This window comes from Manis pentadactyla, chromosome 2, assembly GCF_030020395.1.
Source record: "Manis pentadactyla isolate mManPen7 chromosome 2, mManPen7.hap1, whole genome shotgun sequence".
Classification (NCBI taxonomy): domain Eukaryota; kingdom Metazoa; phylum Chordata; class Mammalia; order Pholidota; family Manidae; genus Manis; species Manis pentadactyla.
In genome coordinates, this window is record NC_080020.1 from 155,074,493 (window position 1) to 155,095,328 (window position 20,836).

Here is a 20,836-nt window from a genome sequence, read left to right on the forward strand (position 1 = left end):
AGACATCACAAGGAAAAACTACAGACCAATATCTCTTATGAATATAGATGTAAAAATTAACAAAGTACTAGCAAACCAAATCTAGCGACATACAAAAAGGATTATCCACCATGACCAAATGTACTTATCCTAGGATTTCAAGTTTGGTTTACTATCGGAAGAGTAAAATAGACCATATTAATAGAATAAAGGATAAAAAGAATAAATTCTATCAATAGATGTGCAAAAAATATTTGACAAAATTTAATACCTCTTAGTAATAAAAAGCACTGAACAAATTAGAAATAGAAGGAAACTTCCTCAACCTGATAAAGGGCATCTATGAAAAACCCCCAGCTAACATCATACTTAATTGTAAAAGACTGAAAGCTTTCCTCCCAAGATCAGGAATAAGAGAAGGATATCTACTCTAACCACTTCTATTCAACATTGTACTGGAGGTTCTACTCAGGGCAGTTAGACAAGAAAATAAAAGGCATCCAGATTGGAAAGAAAGTAAAACTATTTTTATCTGTAGATGACATGATTTTGTATCTAGAAAATCCTAGAGGGTCAAAAAAAAACCTGTAAGAACTAAAACATGAATTCAGTAGAGTTGCACCATAAACGATCAACATACAAAAATCAACTATTTTTTAAATGCTTGCATTGAACAATCAGAAAATTAAAGAAAACAATTGTTTATGCTATCATAAGAAAGAATAACATACTTAGAAATAAGCTTAACAGATTTACTCTCTGAAAACTATAAAACATTGTTGAAAGAAATTAAAGAAGACCTAAGGAAATAGAAAGGAAAACTTACTATTGTTTTGGATTGGAAAACTTCCTATTGTTAAGATGGTGCTATTCCCCCATGTTGATCTGTGGATTTGACTCAATCCCTATGTGTCAGAAGCTTAGCTGGCTTCCTCACACAAATTGATGAGCTGATATTAAAATCATTATGGAAATTCAAGAGAACTGGAATAGCCAAAACAATCTTGATAAAGAGGAGCAAAGTTGGAGGACTCAAGCTTTCTGATTTTAAAACTTACTAAAAAGTTGCAGTAATAAAGACAGTGTGGTACCAGCATAAGAAAAGGCATACAGAGCAATGGAATAGATTTGAAAGTCCAGAAATAAGTCTTTATTTTAGGATCAATTGATTTTTTTTTTTGCAATACTTTTTCTTTTTTTTTTTATACCTGTCATTCCATGATTTCATAGGGAATGGATTCCGGCAGCTCAGGCTTCTTCCCATTTGTTTTCACAAAGTGTTCTTCTCTGGTTGGAGCAGGCTGCTGCTTCAATTGAACCCAAGTACTTTCTCTTTGGCATTCTTTTCTTTGTGATCATTTTCCTTCACACGTTTCAGGAAGCTGTCTTGGCTCTTAGAGCATTTAATATGCTCGATATGTACATTAGTTTTCTTGGCAAGAATCTTGCCCTTAACTTGTTTATCTTTACAACAATGCCACCATCATGCTGGGTAACACTGTAGACTCCTCCAGTTTTGCCATGGTCACATTTGTGGGGCAGTCCTTTTTGAATAGTGCCCATTCCCTTGATGTCTACGATATCACTGTCTTGTAGATTTATGTGTAGCCAAAGGAGCAACTCCATGTTTTCTGAAAGGCCTAGAACACACAGTGGATGCCTCTCCTCTTTCTCTTTGTGTTGGTCATTTTGGTGAGTTAATGGAAGATGGCAGTTGCAGCTGAAAAAAGGGTTCAATTGATTTTTGGTAAGGGTGACAATATGAATCAATGGGGAAAGAATTGTCTTTTCAACAAATGGTGCTGGGACAACTGGATGGCCACATGTAGAATAATGAAGTTGTCCCCTACCTCACACCATACACAAAGTAAAAATGGATCAAAGAACTAAATGTAAAAACTAAAATGATAAAACTCTTAGAAAAGATTCATGACCTTGGGTTTACCAATGGTTTCTTAGATAATACACTAAAAACAAAAGCCACAAAAGAAAAAAATAGATAAATTTGACTTAGCTAAAATTAAAAACTTTTGTGCTTTGAAGACGTCATCAAGAAGGTGAAAAAAAACCCACAGAATGGGAGAGAATAAATGTAAGTCATATATCAGATAAGGGATTTGTAATAGTTCTTTATGTATTTAAACAACTCAGTAATAGAAAATAACCCAATTAAGAAATGGCCAAAGGATCTGAAGATATTTCTCCAAATAAAAATGTCCAATAAATACATGAAAAGATACCTAAAACTTCATTAACCATTGGGAACATACAAATCAAAACCACAGTGAGAAGCTACTTCACTCCCATTTCTATAGCTAACAAAAGGACAGATTATAACAAGTGTTGGTAAGGATGTGGGGTAAAGGAACCCTCAAACACTGCTGGTGAGAATATAAAATGGGGCAGTTGTTTTGGACAACAGTGACAGTTCTTCAAGTGTTAAAACATAGAGTTTATATAATCCAGCAGTTCTAGTCCTATGTATATACCCAAGAGAACTGACAACAGGTCTACACAAAAACTTTTACCCAAATGTTCATAGTACTATTCACAATAGCCACAAAATGGAAGTAACTAAAATGTCTATCATCTGACGAATGGATAAACAGTACAGTATATCCATACAATGGAATGTCATTCAGCTTTGAAAGGAAATGTAGCACTGTTACGGGCTCCAGTGTGGATGACCCTTGAAAACATGCTAAGTGAAAGAAGCCAGTCACAAAAGACCACATACTGTATGATCCCATATATATGAAATGTCTATAATAGGTAAATCTGTAGATGGAAAGTACATAAGGGAATGGGGTATTGGCAGGGGTTTGGGGAGAGTGACTGTTAGCGGGCCTGGGGTTTCTTTTGGGGTGATGAAAATATTCTGAAATTGATTGTGCTAATCATAATCTTAACTCAGAATATCCTAAAAACCATTGAATTGTAGACTTTAAACTGGTGAAATGTGTAGTAAATGTGAATTATATCTTAGTATTGCTATTTTTTTTTAAATGTTGATTAAAACATGACCTGATCATCTTTTCTTGATACTTTGCAGTCACCAGCTAATGGTCATCATTCTCATGAGAACCCAGATGTTGGTGAAAAGTTGCAGGGAACTCAGTAGAACTCTTGGAGCAGGGATGTCTTCTTTCAGTTGAAATCAGAATATGAAGACAGGCGACTTTCCTGGGGCTTGGCTCTCATGCTTCCTGGTGAGGCATGTGGGCCTCACCCCTTGGAGACAGAAACAGCTGGTTGGCGTGTGGGGAGAGTGTTCTCCCCAGAGCAAGACAGTTTGGAAGTCTAGTTGGAGCACCTCAAGTCTCTGTTGAGGAAGACAATGATTCCTTTTGGTCCCTTTATTGTTGGCAAACTCTTTATATTAAAGGAACTCAATGATCTTTAAAATTCTCTTGTTATCATCCAACTTGGATGTAACTTAGGCTTTTATTTCAATGTTAGGTAAGGTAGTGTCTCCCAAGAGAGACTCCTTTGGAAACTAGGTCTAGGGGGTATGGGCAAGCTCTGTAGATGTGATTAGGCATTGAGGCTGAGCGTCATTGGTGAGAACTCATTTTTGAGGGAAACAGAAATGTATGGCTTTCTGTGAGAATTGAAGGAAGGTGGAGAGAAGATTATAGTGAAAGGGGGAAAGAAGAAAAAAAAAGCAAGGGCAGGTGTTTGAGAAGACCCTTAGCTCTGGGTTAGTTCTTCACCTGTCTTTGGGTTTTGACCCTTTTGATGATATAATGAAGGTGGGCCCACAAAAAGATGCAGGATTTTACATATAGTTTAGGAGGTTCATGGACTCCCCAAAGTAGAACTGTAGACAAGATCTCCTGTTCTATAGAGTTGATAGCTCTTCTCATTAATAAGAGATAGCTACATAGTATCAGAATGATAGGTAGCAGTGAAATTAAGGCATATGTATTTGGCTGTGTTCTCAGTCTTGGCACTAGTAGTCGGGAAATGGGTTATAACTTTGGTGTTTGGTGTTGGGGGCATGCCTCAAGTTAAAAATTTCCTGATTGAGTGCTCTTTATTGAAGCCCTCAAATTACATGATTTGGGTTTGTTCCAGTGCGGCTGCAACTAAGATATATGGGATTAAAGTCATTCCATGAGTTTAGGAGACCATAATAATGTTAAGTATGTGAAAGTCTTCTAGGCAGTCACTGGCCTGGAGGTACCACTTTTCCTGTGTTCACCAGTTGAGGAGCTTTGAGACTTGGGGAGAGTCACTAGGGTAGGTTAGCAGTAGGTTGGGGGTTTATGGAGCAGGGACCTTCTCATGCTGCCCAATAACATGGTGAGAATTTCACTGATTTTCTTACTCAATCTAAATAGAATGGGTATGGATGAGTTAACTAGTCACCTCTTTATCCAGATCCTTGTATAAAGGGTTGGTTCGATGAAGATTACGTTATGATCAGTGACTTAGAAAAGGCTTGAAAGTCTGAAAAGTGTTGTCTGTGGAAGTGGCTGGGTGTCCCACCTGAGGGGGAGGACCAAACGGGGGCCAGGAGGAGAAGCTGCGGCAGATGCATTTGCTCTGTTAGTTCTTGTTTTTATATAAAAGCTCATTACAGAAAAATCAGAAAAGGCCACAACAAAAACTGTACAAACACCTTTTTAAAAACAAAGCATAGCATCGTATTGAACATACATGCTTTTAAAACCTTTCAGTTTTGAAAATTGTTAGACATATGGACAAACAAAGTATGGTAAATACTAGATTCAGACTAATTTTTAAAAAAATTTTGATAGTTTCAGACTTAGATGTTACAAGAATACAACAAAGAATTCCAGATGCTCTTCACCCAGACCGCTCCAACTGTTGATGTTTTACACTTTGCCCTTTTCTCTTAGTCCTCTTTGTGCCAGTGTGTCTGTGTGTGCTTGTGGCATGTGTGTATATTTTTTCTGAACTACTTAAGAGAAAATTGCCTTTGTCATGCTCCCCTGATCCTAAATATTTCACTTGTTTTTCCTAAACACAAGTTCTCTTACATAGCACACAGGATCAAAATCAGGAACATTGATAACAATACTATTATCTGATCTACTGGTTAGTTGTCCCAATATGTCCTTTATAGTAAAAGAAACTCCCAGATCCTATGTTGCATTCAGCTGTCATGTCTCTCCTTTCCTTTAGTCTGGATCCATTCTCCAGTATTTCTTTGTGTTTCAGGGTACACTGGAGACTTAGGGTTTTGTGCTTTTTTTTGTATCTAACAGTATGTACTGAACATTTTTCTATATTGATAGATGTTGAGGGAAGTATAGCACAGTGACCCCTGAGCTAGGGCTCTGGGGCCAGACAACCTGGCTTCAAATCCTCATTTCATTATGGAAACAAGTTTCCTTACCTGTGAACGGGGATACTAATACTGCCCCTTAGGGCTGTGAAATTAATGAAGGCATACTCATATGTTACTGAGTACAGTGCCAGGTAAAGAGGAAGTTCTCAGAACATGCTAGCTGTGATTCACAACACTTAAGGATATTCCCAAGGGACATTTGGCAGCCCTCTTGGCAGTAGCTGTTGTGGCTCTATTCTCTCCTTTTCCCCTCCCAACAGCCTTTTCTTCATAGGTTCCAGGGAGCAATCATGGCTAGCTTATTCAACTGCAGTGTGGTTTAGGTTGGAAAAAACTGCTCTAAGACAGTGGCTCCTAAACACTAGTTCATGAACTAGTCAGTTTCATGGGTCTAAGAAAAGAAACAGTGAAGTGACTTTTCATAAATGCTAAAACGTTTTGTTATGAAATTACATAGTTCCTTTTTTATTTTATATACAATCTTATGCTCAGGTTTCACATGAGCAACATCAGTTCTTTTTTTTTTTTGGTGTTAAAATGCTCTTTTTAAAAATGTTTATTATATAGATCGTTCTGTCATTATCATATTTTACTATTTTTAGACATTGTCAGAAAAACAAGAAAGGGCAAATCTATTAGTCCCCCAAATGTTTTTGGACATTTCACTGGCATTTGACAGCCAATGCTCTGGGAATTACCACTCTAAAAGATGTATGTTTGTCTTTGTGCTTATATATATATGAGCACCTGTAAGCAATATTTGTATCTGGAAATGTATTAATTTAATCATTGATTGAATGAACATTTATTGACTCCCTCCTGAATGCCAGACACTGTACTAAAGGCTTTACCTATCTCATTTAACTTTTATAATTGACCCTGTGAGCTCTGTATTACGCTCTCTGCTCACAGTGAGGACACAGGGTAGCAAAGAAATGGTGTAATCCACCCAAGCTCAGAGAGCTGTGAATGGTGTAACAGCAGTTAGAGCCCAGGCTCCCGTGATTGCAGGGCCTTGTGTGCTCTTTTTTCTATCTAGTGGCTCACAGCTTGTGTGCTTTGGGCCTGTGGGATTTGAGCATAGGATCCATAAATCCGATATAAGTTCATGGGTCTCTCTTCAATCAAGATGTGCTGAAGGTACAATTACCATGTAGAGAGTCATTTTTTTTAAGTGACCTAGTACATAAAGTTGAAAACATTTCTTCAAATCATTTGGGCAATAGGTGGAGTTCCTAATTTTTAGTGACTCTTAAATTAGGTATGAAACTACCACCTTGTCTGAGTCAGTGTGATTCTTCAGCCTTCGGTTCTAACTTCCCTTGGCTGCTTTCCAAAGATGAAAAATTGCTGCTGTGTGAACTTAGAGGCTACCAAAACACACTTCAGGAACTCCTGCCTGGGCATAGAAAATAAGATGGCATTCACAAGATGTACTGCTAATGAGATGAAGAATTAAAGGCCAGGTCGTGAGTTGCAGAATAGACAGATTCCAGCCTCCGAAGCTGTGGGGATCTGTGTCTAGTGCAGTCTTCCTGAAATTTGGCTGCACATCACAGTAGTCTGTGATACTTTAAGAAAAATACTTGATCCTGTGCCCCTCTCTAGACCTACTGAGGGACCCACATGTAAGTGCGGTCGGAAAGCTCCCCTGTGTGATTGACGCGTGCTTACTGTGGGCTGTTACTGGGTAATTGGGTTGCCTCACCAGCCTTGGGAAGAGGGAAGTCCCCTTAGGCTCAGGATACTTGCCCTAGGAATTCTCTTGGAAGTGGCCACTCAACTCCTGAACACAGGTACTGGGGCTAATAAATGGAGCAAGCTTGGGGTCCTCACTGCTTCCGAGGGCTTTTTTTTTTTTCTCGAGGGCATTTTTAACCCCGTCTTTTTCCCAGTCGTTCCTGAAATTCCAAGCTTTCTTGTCAGAGGCCCATTTCTATAAATCGTTAGATAATGTTCTCACAATTCCTTTGTTCAAAATGGCAGTTGTAGAAGAGTAGTTTTATAGCATTTTAACCTGCTGATTTCATTTCATAGCTTTCTGTAGGCCTGGACGTGCCCCCTTCGTGGCATATCGTGCTGAGACTTCCCTTAATCTTACTGTGGTTTATGAGGCCCAGTGTGGCCTGGCTCCTGCTCAGCTCACACCGACCTCTTCCTCACGAGCCATGTTTCAGACACCCCTGTCTAATGGTCCTTGAATGTGCCAACCTCATCATTCTTAGGCCCCCCGGACTTTTGGTGGGCTCCCTCTAACTACTGGGGTCTCAGCTCAGATGTCCCCTCATCAGTCTCTATCATAGTAACCTGTTTTATTTTTCTCATAGCATTTATCACTATCTGAAATAATCTGATTTTCTTTCTTATTTGTTGTTTGTTAGCCATGTGAGAGCAGATACCTGTCTGTTTCCCATTGAACTCCCAGCATCTGGAACAGGGCTTGGCTCCTAAAAGGTGCTCCCTATATTAGAGGAAGGAGTACTTTGGGCTCTACACCCTCACCCACCCTGCCTTTAGGGCAGGACTGAGCTGATCTTGTGTAGGCCTCTTATTGCTGGTAGCTTAGAACTGTGGCAGTTTAATAGAGCAAAGCTAAGTATCTGTGAGCCTCATGATTTTTCTAAATCTGTGGTGCTGCAGTGCTCCCAGAGAGCTTTCCCTTGTTTACGTGTTGTAGGTTAGAATGACAACAGCTGCTTGGAGAGTTATGTCCATAAGGCTCAGTACAAGGGTAAATGATCCCTTTGGATTAGAGTGAGTTCATAGTATCTCAAATAGTGGTATTTTTGTAATCTGGGCAAGAGCTATATCCTGGGTGGAGAAAGACACCTCTACTTTGGAAGAATTAGCCCTATTTGTCACTCCTGTCTACCCCCTTGCCACAGAAGTACTGTGGTCTGGCTACAAACAAATTTGTGTCCGACTCTCAAAGACGTAAGTGGGGCCTGCTTGGACAGAGCAATGCAGTGTGTTTTACAAAGCTTCTGAAAGCCTCAGGTCCTTAGGGCTTCCTTGGGAGCCCTTTGAGCATCCAATGATAGTAACACACCCTCTCCTAGGAAACGTACAAGCAGCTGTGATATAGTTTTGCCCCTGAATTTGAGGGGTGTAAGGACTTGCTAAATGCCTTCCAGGGACCCTAAAATCCTGTGGGGATTTAAATTGGTTTGCTCATCTACCAGCATGGGGCCATAGCCCTTCCATGGCTGTTCCTTTCTGACCTGGTCTCCTGTCTTCTGTGCCCTCTCTTGTTTTTCTAATAACCTGCTGGACTCTCTCAGGCCCAGAAGAGGCGATATTCTCCAGGAGTCCAGGTACTCAGTTCTTGACCCACTGCAGGCACCCCTTATTCCCTATGTGTCCATCCAACATTTGCTTCTGTTCACATCCCTGTGGCTATTGTCTCAAGAGTCCCCAGTCTCTGATTTCAACCACATCTTCACCTTGCATGTTGGCTGTTGAGGACAGTGAGGAACTGACCAAAGAAGTGGCATGTTTCACGTTTCCTGTCCTTTGCTCCCCCTGCCTCCCTGCACGGCCTTAGCACTGGGCTTGTTCTGGAATGGTTAGCTCACTGTTTCTAAGGAAGAACTTGCTCCTACAACTCTCTTAGAGAGCGAGGGCCTCTGAAGTAGGTGGGAAGGTAGGTAGGAAACAGGGACACTTTCTGTGGGAGAACCTTGCCCAGGTTGTTATGGGAGAGTTAAGTGTAGATGATGCAAGAGTGGGTGGGAAGGTCCTTTGACCAAGAACAGGCATCTGGCTGCAGATCACCATCCAGCAGCCTGGCAGTGCTCTTTCTGAGTTCTCATCCATTTAACATCATTTGCTTAGAGGATTTAGAATTTGAAAGGAGCTATCCTGAATGGAAAGATTCCCCTAATCAAACAGGTACTTTCAGAATACCCACTGTGTGCACGGCACTTAACCAGGGTGGGAGGATGAGCTAAGGTGGAGACAGGCAGAGACGCATAATAAATGCTTTCTTCAAGAAGCTTACATGGCAGTTGGTGAGATAGGGATGTGTATGTGTATACACAAAGATGTGTGTGTATAAAACCATCAGTGTTGGCCTGTATGTAAGTGTTGAATGGTGATCTTTGGCAAGCTGCCAGTCAGACTCCAGACTGGTAGCAAGGAGGATTCCTGAAAGCGAGTACAGAGTGCAGGTGCTTCCTGGGCTGTTCCCTAAGTGGCATCTGAGTGGTGGTTCTTGAGGGCTGCTGCCGCAGAGGCAGAATGGTGGTCTGGTTTATGTAAGGAGCTCAGCTTGTATGTGCAATATTCCTGTGGCTGCTTCTACAGGTGTTCCTAAGAGCACTTCCTTACTGTCCTCTGCTTTCTCTTCCCTGCTTTCCCAGAGAGTATTCCCCTACATCTCAGCCATGGTGAACAATGGCTCCCTCAGCTATGATCATGAGCGGGATGGGCGGCCTACAGAGCTGGGGGGCTGTTCAGCCATTGTCCGCAATCTCCATTATGACACCTTCCTTGTGATTCGCTATGTCAAGAGGCATTTGACGGTGAGTCTCTGTTCTGGACCAGTTGGTGGTATGGGCTGTCTTGCTCCTGCTTTCATGGCCGGCCTTGACTTATATCTTCTTTTTATCCTAGATAATGATGGACATCGATGGCAAGCATGAGTGGAGGGACTGCATTGAAGTGCCTGGGGTCCGTCTGCCTCGGGGCTACTACTTTGGCACTTCCTCCATCACTGGGGATCTCTCGGGTACTGCCATGCACACACTCTATTTTCCCTGACTGAGTCATGTCTTGAGAGCTGGACCTTGGTGAGGCTTCTCAGAGGAGACAGCCAGACAAGCAGAGCTCTAGGAAGCGAGGGCCCTGAGAGGGCTTATCTTCTTGTATTCTTGCATCCGGGTCCCTTAAGAACCCCAGATCTGGGCTCTCCTACTATAGCTGTCTACAGGAGAAGCTGGTACTAACAGAAAGCAGAATTTACCTCTCCATCAAGCCACCTCTTCCAGCCTGAGTTCTGAGCTCCATGCTCTCCTGTCCCTGGGGTCCCTTCCTACAGTCAGGCTCCTCTCCTTCCACCTCCTAGTGTGCTCAGTTCTCTTCTTACAGAGCTTTTCCTTGACTTGCCTTTCCTCTTCTAACCTGACCCCCAGACTCTCCTCTGTGCTCCAAATTCTGAATGTGTCTTGAGTACAGATGCTCCCGTTTCCTAGCCATCCACCTGTTCACCCTCCTGCCCTTGGGCCGGCCTGGCTGCCGCTCCCCTGGCACTGCTCTCGTAAAGTGACCTCTGTCTCTCTGCGTGGATAGGACCTGCTCAGTCCTCCCTCTGTGGCCTTTCTTCTGTGTGTGTGGCCAGTTACTCTAAAGCTCTTGCCTTCTGTACTTCAGGGACATAACAGTTCCTTGTTCTTTTACTTTCCTTCCTCTGGATTTTCTCCCCACTTGTTATTGATTTGTAGCTTCTCTTTACATGCTTATCCTCTCCCTTGGCTTCAGCCCCAGTCATAATGTTGTTTGAGAAGAGAAAATGAACTGAACTTTTGGTTCTTTTGATGAGTATACTTTATTATGAATAAAGCTAGTAGGAAATAGAACTTTCTTGTGGCAAAAAAGGAAAAGGCAGCTGCTGCTCATTCCAAACACTGTCACCAGGAGAAAGTATGGGTCAGTGAGGCCATGTCTTCCAGATTTTCAGGAGAAGCTGGAAATGTGGGATTTTAAAATGAAATAAATTTTTAAAATCCTGCAACTGATTTTTTTTTTAAAAAATCAACTTATTTAAGTATGCTTTCCATACAGTGGAAGCATGTGTTTCAGAGTTTTGACAAATACTTTCATGTGTGTAAACACCATCATAGTCACTACATAGAACGTTTCACTCCTTGGCAGCATTCCTCCCTTACCCTGGCTCCAGGAAGCCATTGATCTACTTTCTGCCATTTGAAGAGATAGTTTTGGCAGCTGGGTTCCACATACTGTGCAGGCAGGCCAAAGCTGTGGGACAGATCTCACGTTGGTACATGGACAGGAGGCACAGGCTTGAGATCTCTGTTATATAATTGTATTATATGACTCAAGTTGAATGAGGTGTCCTTGTCTACATATTTTCCTTTGTGCTTACAGATCTCTAGGACCTGCTCAGTTAACCCCCAATGTATTTTTCAATGGGAAGTTGTTCCCAACTTTAGAAATGGCCAAAGAGAATAATTTTTTGTTTTTCCTAAGGAGTCCTTTGCTTTAGGTGTTTAGTAATAATGCCTGTCACTAAGTGTGTGTTCTCTGCTTGCTGGATATCCCTAAATACAAATTGTGTCAGTCAAGGTCTTCCTTGTTGAAATCTTGTTATGCAATGGATTGCTGAAAACTGCTGAGAAGGTTAGGACATAACCCAACTGTCTCATCCTTTGATGCCCCTCCATTGGGAGGAGCACTGCCCTGGCTTTTTATCCTGTTCCGTGGTTTAAACTCAGTCCTGACAGCGAAACTATCTCTCTAATTGAAGGCAAATTCAGTTTTTTCCTATCTGGGAGTCTGCCAAAGATTCTGAATCTGAAAAGCTGTAGGTACCATACTAATCATAGAAGTAGCAAGAAATCCAGTCCCCAATAACCAGCCTATTAGCAATGAGTACCCCTGGTATTCAGATTTGTGGTCTCTTAATACCAGTTCCGACTAAAAGGAATAAGAGCTTCTTGGAGAAATGGCTTGATGCCAGGCAGGAAATGTTCAAGCTAGCAACTTACCAGAAAAGCAAGGAAGATAGCAAAAACTTGTGTGTTTGTGTAAAAGGACGCAAGAGCCAGCTTGAATAGGCTCTCACTGGACAGAGAGGTGTTGAGTTGAGCATCAGTAAGAATACAACTTCATGTATTGAAACGAATCAAATATGCTTGAATCTTTGAGTTTATAATGATACTGTAAAAATTGTAGAAAGAGAAAAAACCTGAGTCCCTAATTCCTTTATCTGGTTATTAGTTTGATTCTCTGGTGATTAGTTAGATTCAGGGTCACAGTTACAAGAAGCTACAAAGAATTAGGCACAGTCCAGAAGGAGGTGCGTTCCACTAGTAGCTATTCCCTGCTCAGGAAGCAGCTGCTTGGAGGCTCTTCCCTGCCGTGCTTGTGTGTGTTCTTTGCAGTAAAGGGAAGCTGCAGAGCTGTGTCTCCTCTCACTGTGCTAGAGGGTTTTACACATGGGCTATGGGATTTAATTCTTACAGTATCTCTAAATTTTTTTAATTATATAGGTAATGCCTGCTTGTCGATACAGACTTTAAATATGGAATAGTATATATATTCTCTGTTCCCTATCCATATTTTTAGATGAGAAAACAGATTTCAGTAATTTTTTTCAAGGTCACTGCCAGTTAGCTGAACCAGAATAAATATGGAATAATATATATATTCCCTGTTCCCTATCCATATTTTTAGATAAGAAAACAAATTTCAGTTTTTTTTCAAGGTCACTGACAGTTAGCTGTGAACCAGACTACTTCAGGATACCTCTTTTTGAGGTGGTCTGAATAATCTTCATCCTTTTTTATTTTTCCTTTAGATAATCATGATGTTATTTCCCTGAAGTTGTTTGAGCTGACAGTAGAGAGAACCCCAGAAGAGGAGAAGCTGCATCGAGATGTGTTCTTGCCCTCAGTGGACAACATGAAGCTGCCTGAGAGTGAGTGCAGGGACCCTGGGAGACGGTCTGTGCTGGGGAGGAGGTCGCGGTGTGGTGGGAGGCCTAAGGTGACTCGCACTCTCAGCTGGCAGGGCTGGCTCCCCTCGGTGCTCTCGCTCTGAAGAGTGAGAGGGGACACTGCACCTGCCTCTTCACTGTCTCTGTTACAGAGGAGCTGTGGCAGAGCCGTCTCTGCAAAGGGAGCAGCTGCACTCTGGCTTCCGGAAATGGGTGTCAGAAACTGGGGAACTGACAGCTGGTTGGCTGATCCTTGCCAGCTGGGTGGGCTCCCTGATACTGATTTGTGTCTCTCTCGCTTCCCCAGTGACAGCCCCTCTGCCACCGCTGAGTGGCCTGGCCCTCTTCCTCATCGTCTTTTTCTCTCTGGTGTTCTCCGTATTTGCCATCGTCATTGGTATCATACTCTACAACAAATGGCAGGAGCAGAGCCGGAAGCGTTTCTACTGAGGCCTGCTGCTGCGGAGGGAGCCAGTGCTGGCCTGAGCACATGGCCCAGGGGCTCTTCCCCAGCCACCGACAGCTGGTCAGGGACTCTCCTGTCACTGCAGCTTTGAATGCAGGGACACCGCATTGCCATGGCCATCTGCAGGGTCATCTAAGTCTGGTTCAGGACGCCCACCCAGCTCAGGGCAGTGCTGCTCTGATGTGCCTTTCCCCGCACCCCTTCCCCTTGGGAGCTAAGAGGGCTGGAGAAAATCTGTGCCGTTACAATGCCAAAACCACAGAAAGGGATTTCATAGCCCAGGCTGCCTTGTGGTCGGACTCAGAGGACCCTTGTACTCCATTTTTAAATCTGCAAAGAAGAGAACACTGGTAACTACTCATATCTTCTAGCCTTCCGGTCACTGGTTTTTGCTTTTTGTCTTAAGTCTCTGTCCATCTGAGGAGCTTTCCTTGGAAATCTGAATGGAAACTTCTCCCTGCCTTCACCTTCCTCTCCCTCCATTCATTGCCCTCTCCAAATGCAAGCTGAGCTGGAAAAGACTCTGTGGATGCCTCTCTGTTGGCACCTGGAGCTGCAGAACAAAGTTCTGTTTCACAACCCTCACTAGGTGGCTGTAGGGAGAGGGCCTCCTGCTAACTCATTGCTTTGGCCTTTGCCCTTTAGTGTGGATCTTGGTTCCACTGGTGTGTTTGTGACCTTCCCAGTTAGGTCACTTTAGACCCTCAGTCAAGTTTGGCCTGTAAATTGGTGTGCAAGTCAAGAGAAGCTTGGAAGATGTCACAGATGCAGTGGGATTAACTGTGAAACTGACCAGCTCCACGTTTTGACATCAGGAGCAACATTTACTATATGATCTGACCATGTGGATGTGTTTCTGGACTTTTTGGAGCCTGTTTAACTGCATGTTTTGTATTTATTGTGATTTTTGGAATCCCATTTTGAATGTTCAAAATATGAGGAAGGTTTCTTCTTATATAGCCTTGGCTTGGATACTGCCTGAAGAGGAAAAAACTTGGCTTCTTTCTCTTAATAGATAAGAAACAGTTGCTGTTCTTGTGTTGCAAATCTGGGAGCAGTAGAACCTCGTCACCTGTGCCTGGATAAGTTCATGGTCATTGAGCAACAGAGCCTGAGTGTCAGCCCTTCTGTGGCTCAACCCTTATTCCACTGCCTTATCTGACAAAGGGTTACCTGCTGCTCACCTGTCTGTACCATGACTAAATTGGCTAACAGGCGAGAGTCTCCCTGGAAGGCCTGGAACTCTGAGCTTTCCTAGCTATGTACCTCTGTAGCCTAAGAAAATTCCCAAAATGGCTATGGAAACCAAATGTGAGCTTCTGTCTCATGTCCTTCCTTCTAGGGGTGCATTTAGGGGAAGGTCCAAGCCTTTTCTCCTGACCCTCAAGTCTGTTGACCATTGCCCTGCGTTTTCCTGGGTTGGGAAAGCCCTCAGCTCAGTCCAGAAGGAAAGGAAGATCACCTTGGCTGAGTATAGGTTTTCATCATCTTGGGCTTTCTTACATCCTTCCCATGTGCTTAATCGTCACAGGCTGCAGTGCCCTCCTCCTGACATCTGCACAACAGTAGGATAGCTCTAGGGTGCCAGAAGACTGACTGACATAGAACTGGGCCTTACAGCCAGGCAGAACTGAAAGAGCAAATGGCTCTCTTGTCTTGAGTTCAAGGGTAGATTGGATAGGTCCACCTTGTGGTAGGAGGATGTAGGTGGGCTCTTGAGATGGCCCAGACCACGGTGCAGGAGAATCTCATCGTTGGGGTGGGGGGGGGAGAGAGAGAGGGAACCTGTAGGTTTTGTGTGATTGTCACTCAGGAGCTCCTTGAGGCTTTTTGGAGGGGACAGGGAAGACATGAAATTTAGTCCCCAGCTAGCCTGGGGCTGGCTTTAGAGAAATGACTGGTGCAAGAACCTCTAACCTAGCATGTATGTCCTGCCCTAGGTCTTGCTTTTTGTGCCAGGAACAAGTGTTTCCCACTGTGAATGGGGCTGAATATTGTCCTGGGCCCTTTGTCCCAGGTATGTCCTAGAGGGGGGAGGTGCTTATCTATGGCATAACTCCTGTGCATACACACTAAGGGTGATAGCAGTGGCCTGCTTACCCCATATGACCATTTCTCTTCTCATAGTCACCCTCTCCCTCTGTGTCCCTCTGCTCAGAGCCTCTTGGATTGGAAGAGACCCTGAAGACTAGAAGTGGTTCATAAGTACTATTGCTCCCTGTCTTTGTGACTCTCAGCTGAAGGGCTAGTGTTTTCAATCTTTCATGGTGTCTTCAACCCCCACAAATTACACAGAAAACTTTTTTATTTCCGTGGAAGATTATAACTACCCTTCTTGTTGGAAGTGGTTTCCAAACAGAACAGCCAGAATATCTTTAGCCCCTTGCTTGTGTTCTGGAAAGTAGAAACAGGGAACTGGTGGCGAGTTCAAGGGTAGGGCTGATTTTGAGCAGGGGAAAAGCGAGGCAGATATATGGGATATGGGCAGATTAGTTTTGTGGAGCTGGAAGTTCTGGAAAGATATCTTGCAGGTGATTCCTGGGTCCCTGGAGAAGTTTCAACTTAGAGTCTATTGTAGGCGTCGGGTTTACAAGCTGGCTGGTGGGGCTGAGAGAGCTGGGATTGCTGGTGTTTGGTGAGTTGATATTGGTGAATATTTTAATAGGAGCATTCAGCCGAAGTTTAGGTTTGATCCAGCTCATGGCCAAATAGTTCTAGAGAGAACAGGCAACGGTTAACCCTGAGGGAGCAACTTGAAGGCTCGCTCTTCAGTCATCCCAGGAGCATCCAGTGCCTTTGTCCCTGTCCCCATGGTTGTCACTCACCGGAGTTGAATACATAAAGTTGAATAGCATAAGTGCTACAATCAGTGTAATTGAGACAACTATGATTTTGAAGCGGTAGCATTTCCAGAAAACACGGAAGAAGTTTTTAACAGGTAACCGAAACCATGTAAACAGGTTGTCACTGCGCCTGTCCACCAGAAGAGATGTCAGAAAATGGAGGGCAGAGGGAACCATCAGGTCAAGTAACCCAGAGCAAAGAGCTTTCTTTTTAAAAAGCAACTTGTGCTTTCTGCCCCACCAGCCCACCAAGACTGTTGTCTCTGGATGGTGGCTGGGCATTGAAGTGGGGTGCTGAGAACTAACTATCCCTCATCACCTGGAGGCCCACTGGTCACCACCCCATGCAAATTGCTGGGCCCAGCATCTCAGCTTCCTGAATGAGGAAGATTTGGTGGCTTTGCCCTTCAGGCTTACAGGGGAGGATGAAGTGTAGGGTATTGGTTGGGCTCCGACTGGCCTCGTCCTGCTGGCTTGATTAAGGCATCCTTCTCCGATAGAATCTCCAGAGTCATCTTCACTTTGCCCTAGAAACAGCACGGGTGGTGGGAGGCTGAGTCCAGTAAAGCAGGAGCAAGAATAGTTTTAAGGCCTCTTGCCAAGATCCAGAAAGGAAAAGGGATTTAGCTAAGGGCCCAGAAGTGTGCTAGAGCCAAGTCGTGTCCTGTGCATTAGACCCCTTCCCCAGCTCATACCGACAAGCGCCATTTGCCATCATCGAGGACCTGGCAAGGCCACCAGCCAGTTACCGTCTTCTTCTTAAAGAGTGAGAAGCGCTTGTACTGGAGGAAGTAGGGCCACTTGGGGTCAGGGTCCATCATCCGCACAGAGCATTGCTTGGCGTGCCGGGCCGGGAGGGGCATGTCAGACAAATCCAGCTCCAGGACCCCTGAGCCCAGAGAAAGACTGTCAGCAAGAAGGAGCTCCCCATCCTGCAGGCGTGGGCTCTATACCAGGACCTCACCTAGGAAATCATCACTCGAGAAGATGTCATTGTCCCAAACCTGGATGATAAGCCGGGCCGGGAACTTCATCACTGTGGGGTCCAGGCTCCATATGTAGTCCTGGAGGTCAGCAGAAGAGCATCTTACCAGCCTGGCCCCTTTGAGATTTCCCTCAGCCACCTTAGTAGCCCACTATTCAGCAGTGGCAGCTGCCAAGGAAGAGGGCTTCCATCTGAGGCCACATTACCAGGGTTCTGGTGTAGCTTGCGGGTCTCGGGAGGGGAGAGGAACGCCTGCCCCAGGCCGGTTACCTTCTCGCTCAGGACACATACACGCTCGGCTGGCAGGTAGTCCAGGTTGAAGACGAAGCGCCAGTTGAAGTCGCCCTCCCCCGTCAGGGACTGGTAGTGGATGTCTGTCTTCTGCATGTCCTTCTCTATCCCAAATAACCACCTGGGGCCAAAGGCCTGTCACCTGGGGTTCGGGTGTGCTGTCCCCATCCCCGTGCTGGAGTGCTGTGGGGAGGGCTGCCCAGCAGACACCAGGCACCAGTGGAAGTGGAAGGTGTCACCCCAGGGTTGGGCCCTGCTCTCCTCACCCTTTCACGTAGATGTTGCTCATCTTGGTACTTAAACTCACATCCTGCAGGTCCACATCAGCAGTTTTCCAGATAATGCAGCGCAGCTCATACCTGTGGTCACTGTGGCTGAGGCTTTGCTGAGGAATCGCTCCCTGGCAGCAGCCGTGGGAGGGCAGGAGCCCTGGGAGGCTGCCCTCCATACCCACACAAGCCAGGTTGCCCTCAGGAGTGTTCAGGGGAATGCAGCTCCCCAGATTCCCAGGAGATGAAAAGAATGACTACAACTTGGTGTCTGAGAACCCCGCACCCCGCGCTCAGAGGGCTGCCCCATGGTGTGCAGTGATGGGGAGGCAGACTGTCTCTCACCTTTTAGGCTTTCTGGGCTCGATGTTGACGGGAGGGCCAGGAGGCCCAAGCTTTTTGGGGAAGATGTCCACCCACATTTGCACCTTTCCCTAAAGTGGAGATGGATTGCTGGCTGGGGTTTGCTAGCCTCTGTTCTCAGCATGCTGGCCTGGGGATCCCATCCCAGATTCTGAGATCTGTTGGGGTGTGTTCTCAACACCGAGGGGGGTGGCATACAGGCCTCTGTCAAGTGGGATGGACTTCAGACAGGAAGTCGGGCAACCACCCACTAGCTTCCCCTTTTGCTTTTTTTGGCTGGGAGGATAGTCCAGTAAGGTTGGTAGTGTATGGTGGCTTTGAGACTGATGGCCATGGTGCTGGGACATCACTTGTCACTGGAGTCTGGGCACTTAGTGCCATTGAGCAGGTCATACTAGAGAGGCTTCTCTGCACAGGGCTCCAGAATGGGATTGGGGCTTCATTTATGAATTAGTTTAGTGGCCCCACATAGGAGTAAGCTAGATGATCAGTCAAACTAGGTTATTTTATGCTGTGTAACCATATCCTAAAGATATTAAACTACCCACAAAGCTCAGAGGTCTAACAAAGGGATGGAAATGGTGTGAAATGGAGAAAAGTAAAGGTAGAGCTACCAACATTGGAAGATAGATAAGTACATTCTTTCAAACTGTAAGTTGATCCTACTTGAGAAAACAGGTTTGGCAAGAATGGTTTTTGAAAATGCTCTGCAGAAAACTTTGTATCTACAATGTATCAGCTTGAGAAATTTGGAGGCTGATATGAGCCCCATTCTGGCGACTGGAGGGTCAGTGATAATTAGGGTGCCCATGGGGATTTTTCTCCTATTTGAGATTCCTTGCCATGGAGAAAGCACAGCTTGCAGTTATCAGCCAAGCCAGGGCTGTAATGTCTGCACGTGTGACCCCCACATCTGGGTACCCTGCCTTGGCTCCCCTCAGCCAGGAGATAGGGAGGCAGTATTGGCACTGACTGGTAGGGCACCTTAGCACTTCCTACGGCTGATATGTGGCCGCGGTTTCTTGTAGATGACTTTCCCAGCTCTGAATTTCTCCATCCTAAATGACATCACTGGAGCTTCTTATTCACATGTGCAGAACATCCTTGTTTGCTGTGCATATACTTCTGCAAATACTTGGCCTCTCCTTGCCCTCTTGTCATGGATGGATGGGCTCCCCCACCTCCTGCTGCAGCCCCTCCAGTCTCCTACCTGGTCGATGCCCGGTTGGCTGTCGCTGTACAATGTGCGGGTCTCCACATGCTCAGGCACCAGCCCTTGGGTGTGCAGGAGGTACAGTGCAAGGCGTTCTTTCTTAGGTCCCAAATATTGAGCAGTGGGGGGCTTGGGCTCTAGATTAGAGGGAGACCACAAGGTCATTAGCCTTCCCATCTTGCATGTAGGTCCCCCACCTCTGCCACCCCCAGCCTGGAAGGTGCACATGGTTACCCTCCAGAGGAGGAAAGGGGGAGGGGATGCCCTTGGGCAGCTCTCTAATCCTGGAGCCTCCCTGGCTTTGGAGGCCCCATTCTGTACTTTCTGGAAGTGCGCCATACTTCTCACCAAAGCTTTGTAGTTTGAATTTTGCCCCATTGTAAAAAACAGAGTCATCCTCAGGGTTGAAGAGAGGGGGAGGCAGTCCTTTCTGTCTGGCATGGCGTTCCAACAGGAAGCTTGGGAGTATTTGATCCCGCCACTGAAAGGGCCCTGACCTGTGGGGATTTGTGAGAGCGAAAGGTGGGGTGGGGTGGGGAGGGCCCCAGAGATCACTCTGCTGTATGCTGCAGGATGACCGGCATGGGAGTGTGGGTGGAGGCCGATCGGGCACCTTGTTTCCCAGCCCAGGATCCAAGCCTCCTTGGAGGGAGCTGTGGGCTCCCTCCTCCACGTCTCCCCACTGCCCTTGCCTGGGTTCAGGTGCACTCTTACTGGCAGTAGGATTTGGAGAGCCCACAACGAGCTCCAAAGCCAGACAGGAGTCGGTTTTCAAGGTCGATAACTGTGGTTCCAATCTTATCATCAGGTGAAAATAGGTCAAAGTCATACAGCTGGATCTCCAGATCCTTCTCCAGGGGGATAGTGCAGCTCAGTTCAAACATCCTAGGGGGAGGGGGTGGGAGACTGGCGACTGTGGATCCTGCTGCCCACATGCTTCCCTCCAGCATCCTGGCCCCACTCCCTTGTCTGGTCCTGGTGAATACGGAGAACAGAGCCAACAGCCGTCCCATTATGGCTGGAAATAGCCATGATGGGCCTGGACCCTGAGCTCCCCTCTGGAGGAGGGAGAGGTGGCCCTCCCGCCTACCTCTATCTCCTGAGCACCTAGAGGAAGACGTGGGGCCAGGAACCCAGAGGCTAGGACTGTAAGGGCTCTTTGCCTCCTGGGTTCACTCCCAGCTTGGAGCGGGTGGGCATGGAGAAGTGGGACTTGGGGGAGCTGGGGCAGCTTACATGCCAAAGATGGGATCCAGAGTGTTGGGCAGGTACTTGTTCCGGTTGCCAAGCTTTGTCTGTCCCAGTTTCAGGATCACGTAAGGGTCGCACTGGAGGCCAGACAGGAAATGGTGTCAGTCCGGTTGGTCAGGGAGGGTGGGAGTGGGGCCGAAATGAGCCCTTGCAGCACAGGTACCATATGGGGAGTTGGCAGTCT

At 45.5% G+C, this 20,836-nt stretch overlaps 2 protein-coding genes and 1 pseudogene across 8 annotated transcripts in view; 1 reads left to right on the forward strand and 2 right to left on the reverse strand.

Moving 5' to 3' along the window:
- The window catches only part of LMAN2L (lectin, mannose binding 2 like), a 46,072-nt gene that overhangs the window by 23,089 nt on the left and 2,147 nt on the right, over positions 1 to 20,836 (forward strand). For 4 of the 7 annotated variants that reach the window (XM_036888843.2, XM_036888853.2, XM_036888862.2 and 1 more), the window contains 5 exons: positions 8,578 to 8,610; positions 9,658 to 9,819; positions 9,911 to 10,025; positions 12,834 to 12,953; positions 13,279 to 14,752. In XM_036888843.2, the coding sequence (XP_036744738.2) occupies positions 8,578 to 8,610; positions 9,658 to 9,819; positions 9,911 to 10,025; positions 12,834 to 12,953; positions 13,279 to 13,421 (573 nt within the window). In that variant the 3' untranslated portion in view covers positions 13,422 to 14,752. Of the gene's footprint in view, positions 1 to 8,577; positions 8,611 to 9,657; positions 9,820 to 9,910; positions 10,026 to 12,833; positions 12,954 to 13,278; positions 14,753 to 20,836 lie in introns of those variants that run through there. The other 3 variants (XM_036888822.2, XM_036888812.2, XM_036888832.2) reach the window with 3 other exon arrangements.
- LOC118913961 (60S ribosomal protein L21-like) lies at positions 1,191 to 1,667 on the reverse strand (annotated as a pseudogene).
- FER1L5 (fer-1 like family member 5) overlaps positions 15,410 to 20,836 on the reverse strand; it is a 50,874-nt gene continuing 45,447 nt past the window's right edge. Inside the window, exons 42-53 of the mRNA XM_036888719.2 lie at positions 20,638 to 20,729; positions 20,116 to 20,286; positions 19,750 to 19,898; positions 19,399 to 19,538; positions 18,171 to 18,259; positions 17,823 to 17,915; positions 17,536 to 17,677; positions 17,245 to 17,344; positions 16,976 to 17,169; positions 16,698 to 16,807; positions 16,263 to 16,410; positions 15,410 to 16,151 (exon numbers count right to left, since the gene is read on the reverse strand). Coding sequence (XP_036744614.2) covers positions 15,927 to 16,151; positions 16,263 to 16,410; positions 16,698 to 16,807; positions 16,976 to 17,169; positions 17,245 to 17,344; positions 17,536 to 17,677; positions 17,823 to 17,915; positions 18,171 to 18,259; positions 19,399 to 19,538; positions 19,750 to 19,898; positions 20,116 to 20,286; positions 20,638 to 20,729 — 1,653 coding nt within the window. The 3' untranslated portion in view covers positions 15,410 to 15,926. The remainder of the gene's footprint in view (positions 16,152 to 16,262; positions 16,411 to 16,697; positions 16,808 to 16,975; positions 17,170 to 17,244; positions 17,345 to 17,535; positions 17,678 to 17,822; positions 17,916 to 18,170; positions 18,260 to 19,398; positions 19,539 to 19,749; positions 19,899 to 20,115; positions 20,287 to 20,637; positions 20,730 to 20,836) is intronic.